Here is an 18,536-nt window from a genome sequence, read left to right as displayed (position 1 = left end):
TTGTGCAACAGGTGAGTGCTAGAAAGTGATTTCAGAGAGACCGGCTTGTGACCCTGACGTACACAGGTATATCCATGTCCTACGTTGGAGGGACAAACACTTTTGCAAGTGTTCTAGTAAGAAGTGTGCAAAACGAGTTTAGACACTAGTGTAGGCCTGTCAACATCTGCACTCCACTGTCATCAGGAGCACCATCTGGGGGCCTGCGTGTGGTACTGGGTAGGAAGACAGGAGATGAGGGAACTCATCTGCTAGAAAATGAGGGCGTTACTTGTCCGTTTCTCTTGCTCTTCAAGAGTGACTTCAGTGTATCATGCTAACTGTGCGCTGCATTCACTATCTCGAAGCTGTCTGAAAGGCAAAGGCAGAGGCCACGTCTGGGTGACACTGTCCATCCTTTGCTAACCTCCACTCTTTCAGTAAAGCCCTGCAAAGTGGCTTCACCGTTAGCAGTAAAGCATGCCAGTGCAAGTTCATGAAGGATATTTTCAAAATGCGGTTATTGATAAGTAACTTCGTTTGATGGTCTGCATATTAACACTGTGCTATCCAAAACATAGATAAAGTTTATTAAATTGCAGACTTTATTTACCAATAAAAAATCTGAAGAGTTTCTCTTTATATGTGATCTTCTTCATTTAATTGCTACATCGGTACCCACTTCGCTTAATTTTCATGTAATTAAAAAGCTGTTCAGCATATCAAGTACATAAATAAGTCAGTAAGATGCAGTTTTTCTGAGAAAAGTAAAATTATGAAAAAGGCAGACACAAACATCTTCTGGTTTTAATAAAGTTTATTTCAACTAGAGATAGTGAATAAGTGGGAAAGAATCTGTTGAACTTTGTTTTTTATTTTATTACTTTCAGCTGAAAAATTCAAAAAAGTAACTAAACTTTTACTATCTCTTGTAGTTTTGTAAGTGGTTAGAGAAGGTATATTAATTGAGTTAAAATTGGTGATGAGACTTTCAAAACAAAATTCTTCAGTACGGGGAAAGAATGCTGGGATAGCTTTTCTCTCATTTTGTTTTACTTGACAAAATGATCTAGGATTTATTTGTTATTTGTCTTCTTTGATTTCCTGTTGTCTCTTGTTCTCCACCCTTGATTTTGAGCCCTGTTTTAAGTTCCATTTTTTGCTATGATTGCTTCTTTTTTGTAAGTAGTTACATAGTTTGGGTTACTCTATATATAAGATTTTAAAATCCTTTCTCTTTTTCAGGGTCAGGGTTCAAAGTCAAAGTGGCAGCTCCACGTCAGTCTTCCATGTTTATATATAACATATATAATGGTGGAAGTCTGTGATGTTGAGTAGGTCTCTCTATCCATTGGACGTTACATAGCTTTATGAAAAAGTTTTATGATGGTAAAATGAAGCCTCTTCTGTCAGGAAATGAAAATTCCTTTTGCGCAGCACTGTGGACAACACCATAGCAATAACGCATCCTTAGAAGTTTACACGAGATACGGTGACTCATTTCCTCCTGTCTTCACTATCGCTTGCCACGTGAAAGCCTGCTATTCCATAGCACTCCTTCAAAGGAGGAATGAAATCGTGAATGGGAGGGATAACTTCGCATATCTTCTTGAACATATTTGTTCTCCTTGTCTCTTGTGAGATATGGTGGCACAGCCCTGAGTGGTAAAGCGGTATCTTTGATTCTTTCCTGTCACCTCAAAGACAGAGATGCCCCTATCCAGCTAAATTGTCCAGAGTCTGTTTCCGAGCATCTGTGTTTTTGCTCTGTTTAAATCCTTTAACCTTCTTAGAGTTGAAAGTAAATGAATGAATAAATAATCAGAATTTGCTAGTTATGTGCTTCCTAATGTCTAATCATAGCATATTTGAAAGAAGACTAGAAAACTCAGAAAAGAAAAGCCAGGTTGTGAATGTTTAGATGCAGTTTTGCTTTACAGATTGACAGCAACAGTCCTTTTAAAGGATTGTGAGGAAAACAAGTAGTTTGGCATTGTATATATCTGGCGTTGCGTACCATGCTTGTATTTCAAAGAGAACAAGTACATTAACATGACACTACCAATTTGTGTTTTAGTATCCAAAAGTCTCTCACTTTTAAGCCCAATTAACTATGAAATTTTAAAACAAACAAAAATGACAAAAAAAAAAAAGACTTCAGTGAACATCCTATTTGTAATACGATGTTTTACTTGTAAAGAGTCCTGAAGAAGATGGCAAAGCCTGCTTAGTTTAGATCAAGGGTGTTGCTTGAGTAACTCTTATCTTTGTGAATCAATAGTGTTTCTAATATGTAGAAAATTAGAAACATGTATGTGTCAGACCCATGGACTATGTACCCTGGTGTTTTGTTCAAGAAAATTTACCTTAACAGAAGGTTTCACTTCAGTACCTTATGTGTTTTGTCCAACTCTACCCAGTTAATGGCTGGTTTTATTGTACATTAATATGAACCTTATAATTTAATCTAGAGAGATTGTGGCTATTTTTTCTGTCAATCCGTTCCTTAATATTATTAACATATTCTACCTCAATCATTGCCCACGATTCAAAGACTAATTTAATTCTGGCTTAACAAAAGAGGAAAAAAAAACCACACCAAAACACAACAACAACAACAACAACACACACACACACACAAAAAAACAACAGTATTTTTGTATTTGCATCAGTCCTTAATCTCAAAGGGACTGGGGGATTCCTTGGTCATCTAGAGTGAGGCAGGGCAATAGAAAGACCTGCCCATTCTTTTCTGTTATTTTATATAACTTGAGTAACGTTACTGCTCATTCGTCCTTTCCTGAAGCTATATAGTTCTAATCAGGATTTCTTCTTGTGCCTAAGTCTCTTCAATTCTTTAATTTATATTGTCCTTCTCTGCGTCTTTTCTATTTGATGTATCCTTTTTCAGATGGGGGTGACCAAAACTGAACACAGAATTCAAAAGTGAACACACATTATTCAAGGTGAGGGAATATCACTAGTTTTATATAAGACATAATAATTTTGGATACGTCTTTGTCATTTAAAAATATATATTGATATTCTGATTACTTTTGGTCCCAATTTAATATATTTTTGTGAGTAATCTGTAAAGTTGTCTACATTTTTTGCATCTGAAATCTGGCTGATTTGTAAGGTATCGATTCTTATGGGAAACTAATTCATAAATGAATAATTTACATTATTTTTCCATGTTTTACTGTTTGCTATGTATGCTTTAATGCCTGTCCTGGTGTTGATCTAATTGCGTATTTGAAATTCTTTCTGAAGTCCATCACAAACAATAGAGAAGAAGCTGTTCTTTAAATCCTTTGTCATCCGCAAATTTTGTCGCTACATGGTTCAGTCCCATTGCATCTATCACATCATTGAATTGTACTTGTGTGCATATTTTTTAAAAAATTGAATATTGACGCTTGAATTTGGATCCCCCTAGCCTAGAATCCTTGCTACGTTCTTGCAGATTACTTGGAAAGGTTTGCACTCCTCTGTGCACTCCTCTGCATTCGTGATAGACTAGTAGTTGAAGAATATGAATTGGATGTGAGATTATTTGTTAGAATGCCTACTGCCATCTTGAATTACTCTTCGCTGCATCTGATCGTTCTCTTAGACCTCCTGTCTTTAGAAGAAGAATGACATATCTTGCAACCAATATCTGGTTATTGCTTTCATGAATTATATGCTTGTATTATGCTAGTAGTTGTAGTGGAAAAAGTGCTGTTCTCAGTTTTGTAATTTATTTTGACTTCAGTCGCTGTTGAAAACTGATTCATTTACGTGAGTCCTCTTGATCAATAGGATGGCTTTCAACCACTCTTCAACAAAAAAAGATAAATCTCCTGCCCTTTTGATGGCTTCTTTGCATTAGTATTCATTATAATGATGAGTGTGTTGTATCCAGAGCAGATGAATTATTAGGCATTGTCACATGAAACAGTGGCAAGTAGGGGTAGTAATGTTAGGCTTATACAAGGAGAGCATAAATTTTGTCTTACGTGCTTATATTACAAATGTTGTCTGCATTTGCCTTCAACTATACAAATATCTGGAAGCCAAAATTTATGGAGAAAATGCTTATTCGGTGTACTTTAAATTGCAAACTTAATAACATATTTCAAAGGAATTTTATTGCAAAACTGGTAATGAGGTAACCTAGTAATAGGTAACGCTGCCAGAACTCCCAGTGTTCTGCATCTCTGGGATATTTAAAGAGCACCTGGGGAGGGGAAGTAGCTCTCTTTTCCTCATAAGGCACTGTGATCTTCAGCTTCTAGTGTGGAAGTTAGTATAGGTGGTATTTAAAGGTTTTGGTCCAGGAAAGAAATCAGATGTTGAAAGGAGTGGGAGTCATGAGGGGGAGGAAGGCTGTTCGTGTACTCCTCACCTGTCTGAGGAGTGCCAACCCTGGTGGTCAGTATATAAAGTAATAGCATGTGGTAGACAGTAGATAGGTAGACCCTTATGTACTGCTTTATTCTGATTTCTTTGATATGTGAGAGGGTGTGTTTGTTATGAGACCGTCAGTGGGAACAAATTTGAGAGATTATTCTTGCATTCAACTAATTTTTAAGCAAATTAGCAGTGCTAGGAAGCTGCTGATTTATTGTAATTTATGCTGTTCTTCAATTCGAATGTACGTTAACTGTTGGTTTTTAGCTTTTTCATTTACTTGTTGCTCTAAATTAGATTTCTGACCACAGTTTTATAGGTAATGATCATTTGAAACAGCTCGACTTCTTATGCTTTGTCATGATTTTTTTTTTAATATGACTGCTTCTTGTTCTTTTTTCTTTGTTACCATTGTAAAAGCTGGAGGGATTTTTCCGTTGCTATGCTAAGGTTTTGATTTATTTTATAATTTTTAAATCCTCCCTTGAGGAATTATTTCACTTCTCTTCAAATTTGTTTATTTTATTGCTTTATTGTAAGGTGGCTAACTTGCTTAATGACCAGAACATCTGATGAAGTTAAGAGAACACATCGTGTGGCTTCTTTCCTCATAAAACTTACAAGAAATACATAGGATAGTACCTATGTTCATGGTCTGTGATGTAACAACTGGAGATGTTACTATCCAAACGAGGCCGAAGCAAATCCTCACTTGCATGTTGCATCTTAAATAGTTCCGGTTGTTGGAAAAGTCTGCTTCAGGAGAGACAAATTGAGCTGTGCTTTGTCAAGGGAAAATGAAATGCTCCAGATATGTTCATCTAAGAATTAGTGCTTAATAAAGCAAAACTTTCCAGCATAGTTACGTTGCATTTTAAATTTGAAATGAAATGTTTTGTTACATTAATGTCTTTAGTTAATGTTTAAATAACATTGATAAGAAGAAAACATGCTAGCTTGCTGTAAAATCTTGCTTGTAATTTCATTCAAGTACTAGATTTAATGCCCTTAAGAATTTTAGAAAATTGTTGCCTACTCCTTGTTGATACCTTGGTATGGGAAAGCAGATGTTATTGCTTAAGCTGGGGACTGTGGTAGCTTCTGGTGTGCTGGGCATCTTGGCACCCCTAGTAGATACCAAGCAGCAGTGTGCACATTGTTGCTGTTTTATTTTGAGAGAGTAGTACTGGTATCTTACAGCCTTTTTTGAGTAATCTGAGGTTAAAGTGACTGTGTTGGGACGTCTGGAGTTCTGACTGTTTAGTTTAATGTCTGTGGTGGTGGTTAAGAATGATAATATTTTCCTTTTAAACTGTGTATGAAAATATTTTTTCTTGTATAAAAAAGAAGTGTGGATCATCTTAAAAAATAAAATGGAAGAATGATACCGCTTCTTGAACAGTTTCCTCCTCAATTGTCCAAATAGAGCGTAACTGAAAAAAAATTAATCAAAAAAAAAAAAGGCTTTCAAGAATGACTGACAAACTTTTTTTTAAAAGTAGTTGAGCTGGTTAAAACCAATCTAAACATAATCAAAACCAGTAAAAGCCCTCCCGTAACTCCATCACGTGTGGGACAGTTGCACCATTTAAGGGCCAGCACTAGGCCGTGGTAGGAGCTGAACCCGAGAAACAGCAAACTCTAATTGTGTGTGGCATAACAGCTCTTTGTGATCTTCACCTGAAGCTCCTGTGACGATAATTTTTGCTCTCTGAGCTGCAGCGGGGTGCTCAGCAGCCCTGTCTGGGAGCACGTTGGTCTCAGGGCAGCGAGGGCCCCGGCTCTTTCCTCCCCGCTCCTCAGACATGTTCGCACTTCTGTTGGTATCGCAGAACTACTTGGTACCCATGAAAAACTTTGAGATGGTTATGTGTTGAAATGCAGTAAAAGCTTTCTGTTTTTTGTCATCGTATCTACCCTTAGCCTTCTTTTATTTGCAATCCTATCCCTCAAAAGAGACGAGAGACAGACTGACTGACGGTGGCTATTTTTATACAGTGCACATATTAACTGTTGAGTAAATATAAGAGGTTTCTAAAGAGCTTATTTTAGCACAAGCATTTGTTAGAGCTGCTATATCCATAGGCTCTGTGTATATTCATTAACTATTTAGAGCTGTAACATAATACAACAAAAGGAAGCATATTTCACAGAGATCTATAACAACAGTGCACAGGGAGGCATCCATCCCAGCGTTGAAAGCAGACGTTTCTTACTGCTATTTCCAGTCTTGTGGTATGTAGATATATTAAATTTATTTCTCAGATAACAAAACTAGCTAATACTTACTGCAGTGTCATGATCCTGCATTGCAAAACCACATATGTTTGATCTCTAGAAGTTTAATGTAATCAAATCTTTGAACACAGTAGAAAACTGAGCCTCTCTAGTTTCCCTGCTAGTGACAAGATTTATCCTTCATATGATTGCATCCAAACCAGTTTGTGACTAGAGGGAGAAGTGAAGCATTGGCATGAGTGGAAAGTGCGTAAATATTTAACAGAATATCCTGTCCTGTGAACTTCCTTATTGGTGGAAAGTCTCAGACTTTTCCTGTAGCAGAAGATAGGGGGGTTTTGCTGGTCAAAGATGGGGCAGAATTTCAGGAGCCTTTCCCATGGCGGTGAATATCTTTCCTTGGAGCCAAGTTTGGCAGGCTTAAGCTGTAGCACGTGCGGGTCTGGAGTCAGAGCTCATAGGTACATAGAAGTACTCCTAGCACCAGCCGTCACCTCATTTAGGAAATAGGTATGTCAAAAGTGAAGAAAATATTTTAGTTCTTGGGTTACTATCCAAAATAGTTGTGTCTCAGTGTAGTATGAATTAGGAATTTGTTCCAACATGGCATGGAAATAGAAATCTCTTCCCTATATAGTAAATTTCTGTGAATTAAATAATACTTTGTTAAAGGTAAATGCCAAAGAAGATAAATGAGATATATGGGAATTTAGTCTGTTCAGAGGTTCATTTTATTTTTGGAATGTTAAAATGATACAGCAGCACGTGCTGAAGTATAAATTTTTTAAGCTTTTACACAGGTGAGCAATTATGATTTTTCTCAGCAACAATTGATGTGGTCAGTTGAATGCTACTGTTCTGCCCGGTTGTAACATGAATTATTGTGTTGGTTTAATCACCTTCATACTGTTCTATCGCATGCTAAGCTAACAATAGATTCCGTATTTTAAAATCAAATCACATTATAGTTTGAAGGAACTGGGGGAAAGTTTAAAAAGAGCAAATATAATTACAGCTGATTTCTATGGAATACTTCAGTTTTGTTCAGTGTGAACAGAAATGCTGATTTCTATGGAATACTTTAGTTTTTTTCAGGTGTGAACAGAAATGTTAAAAAAAAAAAAAAGCAACAACACCTTAACAGCTGTGTCAATACCAATTTTTCAAGTTGTTGAGTACAGAAATAAATCCAAATGGTGTTGTGTAAATAATTCAAATTTGTTTTACGTGGGAAAAATAAAACCTGGTCTATTTAGCAAGTGCTTTAGCTTCATTTAAGTGATTTAAAAATTGATCAATCTGTATAAATCTGAGTGCATAAAGGATTTACAGTTATGTAATTATATTGGTATTTTAAATAGCTTTCAGCATACTGTCCAATTTGAAAGTGTGCAAGTGTATTTTCAGATAAAAAAAATTCTGTTTTTTGAGATAAATCAGTATATTGTGTTTAGAGTATAGTTACAGGCATACAGCACTGATCAGATGAATTGTTCAGGACATGCTGGAGAAAAGGCAAAAATGTTGAATCAGTTGAATTCTGTTTTTCAGGCATAGTGGTTATTTTAATGTATCTAGAAAACTGATATTGGTAGGAAAAAAACACCTTGAAGCTATAAAAATCTTACTACAGATTACCTAGATAAAGAAAAATGCATTCTTTGACGCTACGATTTTAACGAAGTGATTAGTCTGTATTTTCAAATAATAGATGTTTTTGTCATGTTGGATTATTGAATTATTATTTTTCCCTAAGGAAAACATTCAGTAACCATGTTTGATTTGCAGAGCACCAGAGATCATACTGGGATTGCCGTTTTGTGAAGCCATAGACATGTGGTCGTTAGGGTGTGTGATTGCAGAGCTGTTTCTTGGATGGCCACTGTACCCAGGAGCACTGGAATATGACCAGGTAGTAGAAAAACTTTCCCAAGCATATGCATATTTTATGCAACTTAAGAATTTCACATCCTTAGACCCAGAATTTCAAATGTTAATAACATCTCCTATTAAGTAGTATTTCTTCAAGTCTGTTCAATGCTTTTAATCTAGTCCTAATGACTGCCCTAGAAATACAATTCCTGTTTCTAGACTGAACTGTATATTATGCTGCTTTTCTGATTTGATTTTCATTTTTTCCCCTGTATCTTGCAAAATAGATGTTGGTATTGAAACTGCTTTTTCTGATGGAAACTGAAGTTTGTGGCCACCGTTATTGCATTATAATCTTTCTTTGAATTGCTATAAATGGGGTTGATTCTGGAATACCTGTTCAGACGTCAGAACTAGTTGTCTTCTGAACTCTTTGTGATGCTTTCTTGGAAATCCATCCAACATAGCTCAAAGATTTAAAAGACTGTACTTCATGAGGAACTAGAATCAACTGTTGTAAGAATGCTGTATATATGCAATGGTAAACCTTGAAGGTGTTGAAGCTGTGCCTTTACAATGTTGGTGTTTTCAGCTACTGACACCTTTGGCATTAGTGAACTGACTTCAAAAAAAAATGTTTTTAATGAAAGCTGTAGAACAATTACCATTTAAAATATTTAGAGGGGTCTTATTTTCTAGCATAATGTGGAAATTTGGAAAGAACATAACCAGAACTCTGATTTTGCAATCAATTTTTGAACTTTGAAAGTGAAGAAGGCTACTGAAAATCCAGATTGTAATGGCACTGGCTTATTATTTATTAACTTCTACATGTTTGATTCAACATTCAGTTTAGGAGCAGTTCCTCCAAAATGTTAAGTTTTTCTGATCCTGGTCTTCATATTGTGGGCTTTTGGCTCCCTGTGCTTCCAGACCAGACTTACCTTTCCAAAAATACTTTTTTTAAAATAACTGTAAGGGAATATATTGATTTTGTGTTGATTTTGGTAACATTTCATTTTTCTGTTTCCCTCATTTACATGAAGTTCAATGCTTCCTGGGTAGGAAGTGAGCTATGAATGGAACATGGGTTGACTTTGACCAGTATTTAGAAGACATTTATGCAGTGTATTGCTGTTAAAATGGAGAAGGAAAGAGGAAACAACTATCAGCAGTATAATTTACTGTTTCCTTTAAGGAAAAAGTGAAGACACTTGTTTTGGAAATAATTTGAAATGCTGTCTTAAAAATTTGTAAGAGCTTGGCAAACCTATTTGCAGTTTTAAAAGAAACTGCAGAAGAAGATCTGGACATTGGAAATTGAATATTTTGATCCTTTTCAAGAATTACCTCTGTTATTGCCCCTGTACTGCTGTAAATAGCTGTTGAAAAGGGTGCTGCTGTGGGTGAGGAAGCAGGAAGCTGTAACCCTAGTTCATGGTCTTCCGATCGTGATGCCAGATACAGGCAGATGTTTCTCCTGGATGTATAATGTGGCAGTGGACCACACCACTGGTCACTTAAGATGAAATTGGGATTTGAATGGTGGAAAATTCTGCCCGTGTCCTAATTCTTTCCTTAAATTAACTCACGATTCTTCATGATGGGACCAGCACAGACTGTTAACTAATATGTGCCAGCCGGCATCCGTAGCTGAGAGCCTCTGACTCTTGCACAGAGAGCAGTAAAAGCATAAAGCTCAATATCATCACTAGGAGTCTTTTTAGAATAGTAGGGAATTTTAGTTCAAAAAAAAAAGAAGACAAAACCCAAAAAAGCACCTTCTTTTCCCCCTTGCACTGCAGCCATCTTGTTGTCTACGAAACACAGACAAACGAAAGGCAGTTTAGTACGGTGAGCAGAGCGCTTGTTAGTCCTGTTTTTCTCAGTTTTAGGCAGAACAGTCGTTACAACAGCGTGCTCGTGTCACTTGCCTCTCACAGTTGGAGGCCTGGGGGAAATGTGGCTTGACCCCCAGGTGCCACCATACAGTGTGAATAAATAGCATGGTCACTGAGGGCAGCCACCTTCCAGGGTGCTGTAGTTCACAGCAAGAACTACGTGGACTGGGGGTAAATCTTGAGGCATGTAACGTTTCGCTGCTTGCTTCCCAAATGAATACTGAGTTTAAAAGGCATTTAGTTAAAGACAAACATATCATTCGAGGTTGCTAGAAGCATCATTTGAGAACTCGTCTATCAACTTGCGTGGTCCTCACACCAGAGGATCCTGGTTGGAGGAGGAGCTCTCACCTCTTCTGCACCGCCAGCGATTGCCTTGCTTTAGGCAGGCTTGTCATCGTGTTTAGGCAGGGCTGCAAAATTGGCTTCAGAGAAATTTGTTGTAGTGTTTTACTCAGTGTATGCAAGTACAGCAACTGCAGGAGATGGCTTTCAAGGAAATTCCCTTCCTCACGCTGTGTGGTGTATGTCACCTAGTTAATGAATGGGCAAGTGCATTATGCTGAATTCTCCCTGTCCTCCTGGTATATGACAACCAAGAAGCTAGTCCTTGAAAGTAAACTCAGAGTTGTTATCTTTATTTAGATTCTGTCTAGTAACAGCTGCACTTCTTAGTGGGAAATAGCCATGTCTTCTGAGCTTTAATGCTTATTAAAAGAAGCCCAGGTGCTTAAATGTTAAATTTTTGAACTAATACATAGTCTTTTTCCTCCTAATTTCTTAGACCTTATAATGAGCTTAGGTTTTTTTCCCTCCTAATTTCTAAGACTTTATAGTGGGCTTAGGTAATAACTACATGATCTAGAAACATTTATGGTCAGACTGGGTTTCTCTTTATTCCCTGATATAGAGAATTAAGGAGGATACTAAATATCAAAAGTTGGCAGCATTGCCTTCAGTTCTTGCCTATTTTGGTCTGTTTATTTTTCAGCAGAAGCCTTGTGCATACCTTTCCTTTCTATTTCCCATCAGTTTTCTTCCTCTCAGATGTTCCTGGCTCCCAAATCCTTTGTTTTCCATTGAACTCATCTGCTCTCCTGGTTTCTGGTTCAGGGTATTTCAATGCCCTGTCCTTGTGTTTTCTTTTTCTTCCCTTCTGCTATTTTCCAGCCACTACGTGTTCTCCAGGGGTAGCCCCACACTGTGCAGGCACGTGGCGTGCGACTGTGCCCAATTATCTTCCAAAATAAATGCATGATAAGCATTTCGATGGACAAAAGCATCTATTTCAGACAAGTACAGTCCTTTCCTATTGAACTCAATAGTAAATTTCTGAGACTAAGAGGTTGGAGTGCACCCCCTTTCTACGTGGAACATTTGCTTGAAATGCACGTGTTAGATGTGTAAAAGGCAATAATACAATGAAAACAGCACATGTAAAAGATTTCATAGAGTTGTATAATGAGAATACGCCAAAAAAATCATTCAACTTCTGTACGCAAGCAAAGCTCTTGTGCTAATTTTCCTATGTAGAATTAACGCATTATAGTTAGGATTTGAGTGGGTTGAGGAGGTAATGACAGCCATTCCCCCAGGTCCTTTTTTCTGTGACTGAACTTGAAAAGCTTGCTTATATCGGTCAGTTTAGAGGTTTGTTTATGTATAGCTCCCTCTAAGAGAGTGAGAGAGCACTATCAAGCATTCAGTGTTAGGTTTTCCTCCCGTGTAAGATGTAATTGATGAACTGTAGGTTCTTTTTGTTATTTTTTCTAATGAATTTTTTTTTTTAACTTGTGTGGATCAGATTTTGAAAATGAGAGCTAAATTATTCGCCATGTTTCTCTTTTCTTCCTCAGATTCGTTATATTTCTCAGACTCAAGGTTTGCCAGGAGAGCAGTTGTTAAGCATGGGGACGAAAACTGCAAGATTTTTCTGTAGAGAAACTGATGCACCATATTCTAGTTGGAGATTAAAGGTAATCAATGTAATATAGCAGCAAACAGCAGAGAAACGAAAGAGGCCAAGATTTACTACAATACCATTAGCTCCCTCCCATTCTCCTGTGATTTTTTTGTTTGTCTGTCCCCACTCTGTATCCCTTCTGTTTTTTCCGTTCCCCACACTGTTCCTGAAAACCAGCACTCTGAATTTGTGCCTCTGTTTCTTAACCGGGGGCACATTTTGTGCAACTCCCAGGCTGCTGGAGGCTGGGAGGCAAGTGCACGCGTGCCTGGTTGCAGCATGGGATTCAAAGTAAGCCTTGTATCTCATGAGGCATGAAATGACTCTTGCTTGGGCACAGATTTCCACTCCTCTTTGAAGAATTTGTCTCTCAGGCCCAAGCCACTCTTAAATCTTCTTCAGAACTGGTTTGGGGACCAAAAGTCCTAGGAGAAAGGAGACTAAGAAACAGTTTGATTCACTTCAGATGTCATACTGAAACAGCCTTTGGCTGAAAATTACAGTAGAGTGAAAGTAGACAAAAATATGTGTTTTTGTGACCTGTCCATCTTGCTTCTCTTTAAGGAACATTACCGCACACTGGCCATAAACAGTTATAACTTCCTAGGCAAAGATTCTTTTTGGTAAATAAAATTGCTTCATGTTACTGTTCCACGGAATTTACAGAGGACTGGCAGAGTAATGAAGCAGTTACTGTTGGCATAAGACCTCTGAAATAACAAACAGCTGACAAGCTGAAAGCGCAGATTGCATAACTTCCCACAGCAGCTTGGTAAATCCGCAGCACGTATCGGGCTGAGTAGCCGAGGTTGGCTTCCAATGTGGAGGAATACTGCTGGGGTCAGCTGGTAAAAGGAGCCTCTGATTACACGGCTGTGGTTATACCACTTTTTTGTGTTTTTTTTTCTTTTTTTTTGTCCCCACACACTTGATCATTACATGGCGAAGGTACATCTAGCTTTTCTCTATCAGGGAATCTGAACGAGTCCTTTCTGCGAGCAGCCCTCCTCAGGTTCAGGACTTGTTCACTTTCAGAAGTTAAAATTCTCCCATCAGGCTAAATGATGTTTTGGGGGAAGAAAGAAGTTTTGGTATGGACCACTGGTCATTACTCACAGTTTTTCTCAAAGTTATTTCAGAAACTTTTCTGTAATTTGTATGCTAAAAAATTTTCCATGCAGTCCTAACTTATGTCCTGCAACATGGGCTCTTAAAACAAAACCTGTCTACTGGTCTGTATTGAAGGAGGAAAATTCTAACAGAAAGGGATATTTCATCTCATAAGTCTCTGATAACTGATGAAATTAGTTCTTTAGGATTTAACTGCATGTTTCATACTTCAGTATTTAAAGTACTTATGCTACCTGTTGTGCAAGTGAATAAAAGTATAAAAATAACAAAAGACAAAGCACATAGAAATTGAACCAAGGCTATCTGATTTTTTTAGTGATGTTGCTGCTGTTTGGAATTAAAGGTCTGAGTTTAAGGAAATAAATATCACAGCTTTCCTGTTACTTGTATTCTATACCTATGTATATATAAAATAATATATATACATATATATATAAGCACTCAGAGTTTCATTAACCAAGTTTTTGATTAAGTTTTTAATACTTCCTCTATGATTTACAAACCATCTGTTGTAATCCAGTATTGGGGTAGTTCATATGTGAAATTTAGTAGTTTTGTATTTCATACAAAGAAGTCAAATACACTTTTTTTTCCTGTTAAACAGGCTTATTAGGCCAATAAATATTTAAAATTAGCTGGAAGTGTCCTTTATTGCCAGCTTCTAAACTCAGCTTTCCTTTTCTTTTTTTGAGACTTTGGAAGAGCATGAGGCAGAGACAGGTATGAAGTCTAAAGAGGCCAGGAAGTATATTTTCAACAGTTTGGATGATATAGTGCATGTGAGTATTAAAACCTTCTTCCTTTGCAAAAGGACTGATGAGAATGAATAATGATTTTTCAAATGTTTTAGTAGTTTTGAGGAAAAAAACTTTTAGATGATCATGTATTTTGTATTGATCCTAACCGTTCTTATTTGCGTATGTTGCACTGAGGAAGTGTCCAGCTGTGTCAGTCCATCTTTATAAAGATGTTCCTTTGTCACCGTGTGTGTTAAGCAATGGCACTTGTTCTTGTGTATGTGTGGAACCTTTTACTTTTTATATGTAATGTGTATTTTCTCTTTTATCACATCTGCCATCCTGGATAAAGGAACAACTTATGGGGATGCTGCTGTATCAGCAATGTAATTTTCAGTATAAGTCGTCTTTTACTTTTTATTTTTTTTTTGTTGAAAACAAAACAGTTTCCTCGCTTTTCTTGAGCTTTATACCTCTCTGGTCAATAACAAAAGGAAACTTCTCAACCTCTTTAATATCCTGAAAAGTTAAAATCTTTTTTTCAAGATTGCCATTAATACACGTTTGAAATTATTTTTGAAGATTATCTCTGTAGTTTTAAGTTAGACCACATAAAGATCTCCATCCCAAATCTAACTTTTAAGTTTCAGATCCCAGACTGAAATCTTCCTGTTTTGTCTTTTTGCTGGGGAGAGTACAAGGGGAATAATACTAATTCCAAGCCATCCCTATTTGGATAATCTAGCTAATTCACCTTGTCCAACACAGTACACTCATTGAATTTTAGTATTTTAAAGCAGAAAGCGGTAATGGGAGGAGGCAAACTAATGTGCATGTCTTCTATCTGACTGTTTTGTTCAATGGTAGGTGAACATGGTGATGGATTTGGAAGGAAGTGACCTGTTGGCAGAGAAAGCAGATAGGAGGGAGTTTGTCAGTCTGTTGAAGAAAATGTTGCTGATTGATGCTGATTTAAGAATCACTCCAGCTGAGACCCTGAACCATTCTTTTGTTACCATGAAGCACCTCCTTGATTTTCCTCATAGCAACCAGTATGTAACAAAACCTGTTTTAAATCTCTCTTATTCATATGTGCAATACTGTTGTTTCGTCTGCTGTCAAAGAAAAAAATTCGTTAGTCATTTCTGTAACATCTTAGAGAATTCTTGCAAGTGCTTGCAATATTAGATAGATCTACTAGGTCAAAGAAACTGAATAGATGTGTGTTTTTCTGAAAAGTAACACTTAGAACAACAGATTTTTAAATGATCATTTATATGCTTAGGTTATAAAATTCCAGCACTGCGGAAATTTGGGTTTGATTCTTAGAGGTATGAAGAACCTTAACTCCTATCAGGTATGAGAGCTAGGATAGGCACTTGTTCCTGAAATGAACATCTCAGATACTTTCTTTTGTGCCTTGGTTAATATGGAATATATTGAAAGTTCTTGCGGTCCTAGACCTAGATCTTTTGGTGTGGATTTCCTGAAGTGCAAGCGTTTCAGGGAAGGAAAGAGCTTTTCATCCATTTAGCTTAATATCTTCCTTGCTTGTACCCAGTTGTTGGAAAATGATGTTAGATGCAAGGAGCAGAAAATAGCAGGTTTTTTTAAATGTACTTATTCTTAATAAATATGCATTAAAAGGGCATGACATTCACATAGTCATTTCTTTTTCTACTTCTGTTAATGATGCCGTTCCATGAAACTGAGAATTGTGGGCTTTGAACTTTTTTTCTTGTTTCATATACTTGTTTTATACATTTAAGTTGCATATAATTCTAATTAAGGCAACTTACTGTTTTCTGTTTTTAATAGAGTAAAGTCCTGTTTTCACATCATGGATGTTTGCAAATGCAGATCAAATTTGTATGACTTAAGCAACCGCAATAAAACATCACTTATGAGACCAGTTGCCTCAGGCAGTGCAGCTAATCTGACTGCAAACTTCACCAAAATTGGCCCAGTAAGAAGCCAGGTAAAACATTTTTGTATTAAAAACTCAGTTAATGGTGTTTCTCTTAATTATTTTTGTAACTGAAAAATGTATATCTGATAAGTGACAAACTGCTCTCTTATACTTTCATTTTTTTCTTAGTGTTCATTTAAAACAACAACAGCAAAAACACCTCCCCACCCCCCAAAACAAACCCCCCAAACTTCAGAATCCAGTATGTTTCAAAATCAAGTGACAAGCTGGAATTGTCCTAATAGTAAAGTAAAAAAAGGCATAGTAGTAAAGCACTGCTGTATTATAGTGCCCTCCCGTGGCCGAACGGGATTGCTTCCTGTGAAACGTATTTGAAACTCACTTTTATAAATTATTTTAGCTGTTTATTATATTAGCCAGGGGGACATCGTCACAATTATAATGTTGTCTGTGTTGAATCTGTTCCCTTAGGCATTAACTGCATCTGCCCATTCAGTTTTGCACCAAGGGATACCACTGCAGGCAGGAACTGCTCAGTTTGGTTGCAGTGATGTTTTCCAGCAGGCGTTGATTATATGTCCTCCGACTATTCAAGGTATGTTTAACCGTAATCAGTAGTTCCTGAAATACAAGCATTGTTGTCTCTTGTTAGTTGTATTTGAGTTTTCCATGATATCCACATAAACTATTTATTAAAACAGTTCTGTCATTAAAAAGAAGTGTAAGGGTCAGAACCGGATAAATTGAGCTCTCTCTGTGCGCACACATACATATATGTATATGCACACATATGCTTATATCTTGGATGAAACAGAGAGATGCAGTGTGGATTCTACAGCAAGAAAGAAAGGTATTCTAAAATAAAATTTGAGAAGAAGTGAGAAAGATGAGGAGAGTACTGTTGTTTTCTCTGCAACTACATTCTTAGAATACTGTAGGGATAAGGATAACAAAATAGAACACTTCTTGTGATAAATCTATCTGGATTGTTGTTGTTGTTAATTGGACATGCAAGCGAATGTTTAATAAACTATGTAGAAACTCAGGGTTTCATTTAAGGATGCGGCTGTCCTATGTAAGCAGTACTCACATTTGCTGTCCTATGGTTAAGATAAACCAGGACAACTAGATAGATCTGTTGCAACTTTCTGAGGGTTGAAAAACATCTAACTAAATCTTTGTGAGTTTTGATTGCATTGTGCTGCGAGGAGGAAAGGGCAGCTTGGCAGAACTCCCTTTATTAACAGGGATAAGATTTGATTTAAGTATACAATTTTCTATTTATTGAAACAAATAATTAGTTGAAGGCTTAATTATCGGAAACATTTGGAAAACCATGAGGTGGAAATGCCGGCAGAAAAGCATTTCCATAGTTATAGAATATGACCAGATAAGGATATGCATCTCTGGAAAGATGCATGGTAAAGCTGGTGACCTCTTTTTCCCCAAACAAATGCATTTGCATCATGCAAACATGGGTCTTACTGTTTGAGGAATCTTTAAAAATTTCTTAGAACACATTTAGAAAAATCTTGTTGTTGTTGTTTATAAAGGACTGATCAGAGAGGAGCTGATGAAAAACAGCCTTTCTTAACCTAGTGACAGTCATTTATGGAGAGGGAAAGGTAGTTGTTGTTATTGTTATTAACTTAGCTTGATTTTAGTCTTCCATCTCCAAAGATGAGATTTATCTGTCTTGGTAATGTTGACCTTTGTTGTAGAGATCAGACCTTGAAATGATAGTTTATTGCAAGTAGGTTTTTCTTAGAATGATTTTCAGACTTCTCCTTACTTTCTCCCTGAACTTATAGCCCAGGAAGTCTTTATCTTTTCAGGTAAAAACAGATACAAGAGACTTCAATGTTATTTGTGGTGGCTGCTTCTATCTTGGATTCCAGAAACTTTAGAAAGCTTTGAGTATTCACTGTGCACGGTGTCAGAGGCTACATGAGCTAAATGCATAGCTTCATACAGACTTTCTTCTGAGCATACCTAATACAGCTAAATCATTCCCTATATATTTGTATATGCTTTGCACAAGGGCGTATTCCACAATTTAAAAACCCTACTGTTTTGATTATATTGAGATGAATAAAGTGATTATAGAAAAGGAAACAGTATGGGCAAATACTTTCTCTGTGATCTATATACTCTATTCTTAGTGTGATGATAAATGTCCAAATTGAAGTTCTACTACAGCTTGAAAGAAAGGAATATATTGGCTTCATCACATAGGTGACAAGCTGAGTTGCTGGTATGGGAAAGGGGTATTAATGGTACCTGGCACCGCTTCAAGTTTTCTGTTTGGCTGCTCTATCAAGTATCTCGAGTGCTAAGTCTTGCTACTCCTGGCAGAGTTAAGATGTTGATGTTCTAGGTGTCTGCGTTGA

The 18,536-nt window shown here is 36.9% G+C and overlaps 1 protein-coding gene across 7 annotated transcripts in view; it reads left to right on the top strand.

The window, feature by feature from the left end:
- The window catches only part of HIPK3 (homeodomain interacting protein kinase 3), a 74,248-nt gene that overhangs the window by 44,170 nt on the left and 11,542 nt on the right, over positions 1–18,536 (top strand). For all 7 annotated transcript variants that reach the window (XM_083837845.1, XM_083837846.1, XM_083837842.1 and 4 more), the window contains 6 exons: positions 8,401–8,524; positions 12,242–12,361; positions 14,172–14,258; positions 15,084–15,268; positions 16,035–16,194; positions 16,618–16,741. In XM_083837845.1, coding sequence (XP_083693971.1) covers positions 8,401–8,524; positions 12,242–12,361; positions 14,172–14,258; positions 15,084–15,268; positions 16,035–16,194; positions 16,618–16,741 — 800 coding nt within the window. The remainder of the gene's footprint in view (positions 1–8,400; positions 8,525–12,241; positions 12,362–14,171; positions 14,259–15,083; positions 15,269–16,034; positions 16,195–16,617; positions 16,742–18,536) is intronic.

The sequence above is a fragment of the Anser anser genome (genome assembly GCF_964211835.1).
Source record: "Anser anser genome assembly, chromosome: 5".
Taxonomy (NCBI): domain Eukaryota; kingdom Metazoa; phylum Chordata; class Aves; order Anseriformes; family Anatidae; genus Anser; species Anser anser.
This window is presented reverse-complemented; position numbering and strand designations above follow the sequence as displayed.